The 6,000-nt window shown below is 46.8% G+C and overlaps 1 protein-coding gene across 3 annotated transcripts in view; it reads right to left on the reverse strand.

Moving 5' to 3' along the window:
* IL15RA (interleukin 15 receptor subunit alpha) overlaps positions 1–5,666 on the reverse strand; it is a 52,849-nt gene extending 47,183 nt beyond the window's left edge. For all 3 annotated transcript variants that reach the window (XM_059404984.1, XM_059404983.1, XM_059404982.1), the window contains exon 1: positions 5,557–5,666. In XM_059404984.1, coding sequence (XP_059260967.1) covers positions 5,557–5,659 — 103 coding nt within the window. In that variant the 5' untranslated portion in view covers positions 5,660–5,666. The remainder of the gene's footprint in view (positions 1–5,556) is intronic.
* Between the last annotated feature and the right edge of the window lie 334 nt (positions 5,667–6,000).

Raw genomic sequence — 6,000 nt, forward strand, 5'->3', positions numbered from 1 at the left:
TCCTAGTGATCATAAATGAAGTCACCAAAATAGCGTGCTGGGTCACAGCTTTCTCTACTTTGTAGAACTCATGAATCAGACTTCTTTATCAAGGTGGCTTACGTAGTCTAATATAATGAGATTCCTTGGCCTAGTCTCATATCGAATTCAAAATCCATTCCAATATTTTTTGGGGTCTTATTCTACCATTCATTCATATGTCTACAGTATTCTCAGTGTGGTAGGAAGTATCAGATGTAAGTTCCCCCTCACGAAGCTCACTGTGACACTGAGGCGTCGAAAACATAAAGACCTCTATGTTCACAGCAATGCATTTGCCGTCATTATTTTTCTAGCCGAAATGCCAGCCAAGCCGAGCCAACACGTTCATTTCCTTTTGGCACTCGCTGTCAGTACGCGCTCTTCCCAGGTCATTATCTTTGACTCATCGAGTCTGTTCTTTCTCTCTCAGGCTCCTGAACTGAAATTCCCAGCCCATATTTTGTGCTGTAGATGAATTCATCTTGGTTGGGGTCCTTAAAGATTGATTGGCGAGGGCCTGAAACAGCTGCGTGGTCATAGGCTGAAGGGCAGGCCAAAGGGAAAGTGGAAATCCAGTCCCGCACCAGGGCTCCAGAGGAGATCCGCCCCCTCTTCTCTCCCTTACTGAGACAGTCTCGGTTCAGGATTTCACCATTTACAAGAACTGTTGCAAAAGTCTCTAACTTGGCTGCCTGCCCCCAGACCCTCCTGACTACAGTCCACTCTTCACATGCTTTACCACAGTCATCTTTCCCCCATGCCGGTCCAGGAATGTCCCTCCTGCCCAGAGACCTTCAGGGGCTTCCTACTTCTCTGAAGAAAATCAAGTCTTTCCTAGTAGAAAACATTCAGATTACATCAACCGTGCATGATGAGTAACAGGGGTATGACTCCAAGTGTACATGTTCGGGGATTTTTATACATTTATCTACACGGTTACACACTATATAATAAAATCAATTTGGCAAAAGTGCTTTAGCCCAAGACAAATTAGTTGAAGTGATGATTTGATTAAAAAAGAATATCCCCAGAAGCATTTCTGCCACTTTATTTTAGACTTTGAGTTCTCCCTTGTCCTTTTTGCTCTATACAGCTTATTTTCATCCAATTGTTCCTACTCTGTGCTTTTTAGAATATCAAACATTTTAAAACAACCTAAATATCCAGTCTATGCTTTGTAAGGAACCGTTTAAACAAATTGTAAAATATTGTAAAATGTATGCATAAAATATAAAATGTATGCACAAATGCTATCTATGGTGACTTTATAGTTCTATAACCCAAAATTGGTTCCAATTTATAAAGTCATGGAAACATTACCAAACAAGATCTGCTGTAATTACTTAAAAATGATTCTGAAAAAAACCTTCAAATTCTATAGCCTTTTTGAGCTACTTCTTTTGTAGTTTTATTTTCTTTTTACAAAGTCACTTCAAATTATGACAAAAATGAGAAAAGGCAGACAACTATAGACATACACACACACACTAACAACTCATAGTGTCTCCCTACTCAGTGATAGCTACTTCTAGATCTTCTGGTAAAAATGGAATAATATGATGCATATTACTTGAAAACAACTGCATTTAATTTCTGCAGTCCTCCACAGGTTGAGTTCAATAAATCCCATATTTTGTGCATTTAAGTTTTTATGACTTACTTTTTTTTTGCTGTGAGTAGCAGTACAAAACAATAATAACTAGATAAAATTGATCTGAAACCAAAAATGAAAGGTTTGGGCAAAACTCCCCAGAATTCTGAAAAATGGTTTTACACAAAAATTGTAAAACCACCTCAAAGCATACAATACCCTGTGTAACAGAACCCAAGATGGTATATTTATCTTCAAACAAATCCTCATCTTTAGCTACTTTTGGCAAATCATCTGCAGCTTTTCAGGTTGTGAGGATCTTTAAGAAGTAAATTCCTTCCTGCCCAAGATGATCGGTTTTCCCTGCAAGTAATGCCTTTTGACTAAGAACAGGTAACAGCAATTTGTTATATCTGTTAGCACTGTAAACTATCTGAGACTTCACTATTTGTTCTGCTCATGAGAAGAAATGGGCTTCTCTCTGTAATTTCTGATCAGGATCTTAGCACCAAGTAGCAAATTTAATCATTTGTATCCACCTCCCTTCCAAGCTCATTTAAAAACATTAGGTGCAGGCTCTTCTGCTAGCCCTTTGTTCATCTTTACCCTATAACCACATTGTCTGGATTATTGTAACCTTATAATAAGTCTCAAAATCAGAAGTGTTCCTTCTCCAACTTAGAGAAAGTCGCTTTTCAAAGTTATTTTGGCTATACTGGGTCTTAGGCATTTCCATGCGAATTTTGGAATCAGTTTGTTAGTTTTTGCAAGAAATTTGGATGTGGGGGAGGAATATGGTTACCTTAGCAATACTGCTTTGTCCTGTCCATGAGCATGGTATGTATCTCCATTTGTTTAGGTCTGCTTTATTTTCTCTTAGCAGCGGTTTGTGGCTTTTAGCATACAGGTCTTTCTCATCTTTTGTCACATTTATCCATAAGTGGTTCATACATTTTGATGCTATTGCAAATGATACATATATTTAAAAATTTCAACCAATTGCTAATGGAAGAGATATAATTGATTTTCATGGACTGATGTTTTGTCTATGGCGACCAACACTTATATGAACATCTGATGTTCAAAATAAATGTAAGAGCAATTCAGTTGAGATCATCTTTCAACAAATTGTACTGGGACGATTGGATATGCAAAAATCCCAAAACCAAGCCAATATGGAACTTTAAAGCCGCACTTTGTATTATATAAAAAATTAACTCAAAATGATTCACAGACAGAAATATAAAATCTTAAGGCTATAAAACGTCTAGATTTAAACCTTTGTGACCTTGGGTTAGCAAAGATTTCTTAGAGAGGACACTGAAAGCATAATACATAAAAGAAAGAAACTGAACTTCGAAATGAAAATTTTCTGTTCATCAGACACTGTTAAGAGAATGAAAGGACAAGACACAGACTCTGAGAAAATATTTGCAGATTGTATTTGATAAAGGTCTTGTGTCCCAAATATATAAAGAGCTTTTGAAATTCAATAATAATTCAACAACTCAATTTTTAAAAGAGCAAAATGTGTAACCAGACGTTTTACCAAAGAAGATGTATTTGATGGCAAATAAGCAAATGGAAAGATGCTCAACATCACCAGTTATTAGGAAAATACAAATTTAAAACTATGAGAAAAAAAATACGAGAGTCCACTACACATCTATTAGAATGGATACAATTAAAGAGACTGACCAACCACACACACACACACACACACACACACACTTTGGTAAACAAATGAGGTGACTGAATGTGTTCACTTTATTGTGGTCATCGTTTCACAAGATGGACATATATTAAATCATCGTGTTGTATATCTTAAGCTTACACAATGTTATACGTCAATTGCATCTCAATAAAGCTGGAAAAAAATTTCCAAGGGGGAAAAAGAAAAAAGACTGGCCCTCCCAAGTGCTGACAAGGATGTGGAGAAACTGGAATTCACACATCGCTGGTGGGAATATAAAAAACACAGACATGTCATATGATTCAGCCATTCTGCACCCACTGTCTCCACCCCAAAGAAATCCAAGCCTGTGTCCCTGCGCAGGGAATCCATAGTCTCAAAACCGTCACAAAACTGACATATGAATGTTCATAACAGCTTTAAGCATAACAGCCCCAAACCAGAAACAACCCAGACGTCCTGTAACAACCAAATGGATGAAGGAACGGTGTGATACCCATGCAATGAAATACTTCTCAACAATAAAAAGGAATGAACTATTGATACAAATGATAAGACGGAGGGAGAATTCTCAGAACAATTCCCATGGCTGAAAGTAGCCAGACAAGAAAGAGTACGTTTTGTATGACTTCATTTATGTAACATTCTAGAAATGACAGCAAGTCAAGAGCGATGGAAATCCCAGGGAGGTGGCCTGGGGGATAGGACTGGGTGGGAGGTAAGGGTTACTCAGGACAAGAGGAAATTTTGGTAAAAGGGGTATGTTTACCTTCATGATCATGATGGTTTCATGAGTAGAGTCATTTACCTCGAAACGTATCAAAGCACGTAATTAAATGTATGAAGTTTATTATCTATTACATCTCGCCCAACCCGCTCAGGAAACTACTAAGGAACACGAGGGGCTGCTGAACAGCAGCAGTACCTTTGTGAGGTCAAAAACGAGACTGTAGGTGATGGGCTTTGGAGGTCCTGCCTGCAGAGTTCTCTGCACCTCCTGGGCTCTGAATACAGCTCATGCCACTGTCACACTGTCCTGGTCCAGCTGCCCTAGTCGCTGGCCACGGGGCACACTGGCTAGGGAGACGAGAGGAACTGACCAGGTCACCAGCGTAAGTCAGATTCTCAGATGCGGCGCAGGGAATCCATAGTCTCAAGAAAATAAAGGTTAAGGAAACATGGCAGAGCTACCGAGATCACACCAAGCCAGCTGGCGGCCACTGTGGATGGAACCTTTGGGCAAGTCCTGGGTAGGCAGACTGGCCCGACTGGATGTAAAGTCCTGGGAGTCTTGCCTTAAAACACGCCCCTCCACCCCAACCCCCCATAACATGGGGTGAACTAACTCTTGGAGAATCTATAAATGGGCTTTAATGGGTCCCCGGCCCCCAAATCAGATCTTGTGCCTTCATGCATTTTTCTGGGGAGAGGGTTCCTGGCTTTCATCGGACACGGCGAAGCTCCCCGACGGTAAGAAGAGCCAACGAGGGGAAAGCCGGCCCACCGCTCCGGTCTCCTCCCTTCTCTAGCTCCCCGGGAAGAAAACCGATGAGTCACTACTTGGGTTCTTCCTGCCGAGATTACATCTAGCGACCTACGTTCGTCTGGAATACACGAGCGTCACCGCCGTGCCTCCTTCCCCCTGCCGGAGCGCGCCCTCCGCCAGCCCCAGGGCGCCCGCGCCCTCGCACGGCTTCCTGCGGCTCAAGCATGTGGAGCGGCTCCCGCTGCCTCCCGAGGGCAACCTGCCCAACACGTTTTCTGTCCCCAGGGACGCAGTCTCTACCGCGTCCCGTCCTGCCGCCACCCGCTCGTAGTATTTGCTTTTGGTCGAGGGCAGAGACCGGGTGGTTTTCCGCGCACCCCCGCGGGCACCGCTCGCCGTGCGGCAAGTGCGCGGCTTTCCCGGCGGGGCTCGGAGAACCGCCTTCACGCGTTTCCCGAAAGTGCTGTGAAACAACCCCTCACCCCCGCCCCGGAGCCCCCGGAGCCCCCGGAGCCCCCGGAGCCCCCGGAGCCCCCGGAGCCCCCAGTGCAAACGCAGCTTCTTGCCTTTGCCCCGCGAATGGGGAAGGCGTGGGATTCAAAGCGCGGCCGCCGGTGCCGCTGCCCCGCGAGAGCCCGCGAGCCGGGGCCGGTCGGCGGTCGGCGCTGCCCTCCCGACCGCTGCCTGCAGGTGTCCCCGTCCCCGTCCCCGCGCGCGCTGCCCCCCGCCCCCCGCCCCCCGCCAGGGGCGCGCGCCTCTCCCTACCCGGCGTCGCGGGCTGGAGCAGCAGCAGCAGCAGCAGCGACAGCAGCAGCGGCGGCGCGGGCAGCGCGCGGACCCTGCAGCCCCAGGGCGGCCGCGGGGCCATGGCCGGACGCTGGGCCGCTCTCCCGGCCGCCGGGCCCTGGGCTCGCAGCGGCCCGGACGCCCCGCCGGCCGCGCGGGCAGACGCCGGACCGTCCCGGAGGAGGTGGCGGGCGCAGCTGCCGGGACCGGCCGCCCCGCGAGTGGCATTCGCTTTCGCTTTTGCTTTAGCCCCCGGAGGGCCGCGGGGAGCGGTGAGGAGCCGCGACGGCTCCGTGACTCAGCATCCCCACCCCCTCCTCTCGAGAAAGCCGCCGCCGTGCCCCCCGCGCCGCCGCCCGCGTCCCCCGAGCGCCGCTGGCTGCGCGGGGCGGGGACCGTGCCCTGCCGGGGCCTGGGGTCCTC

This window comes from Mustela nigripes, chromosome 6 (genome assembly GCF_022355385.1).
Source record: "Mustela nigripes isolate SB6536 chromosome 6, MUSNIG.SB6536, whole genome shotgun sequence".
NCBI lineage: Eukaryota > Metazoa > Chordata > Mammalia > Carnivora > Mustelidae > Mustela > Mustela nigripes.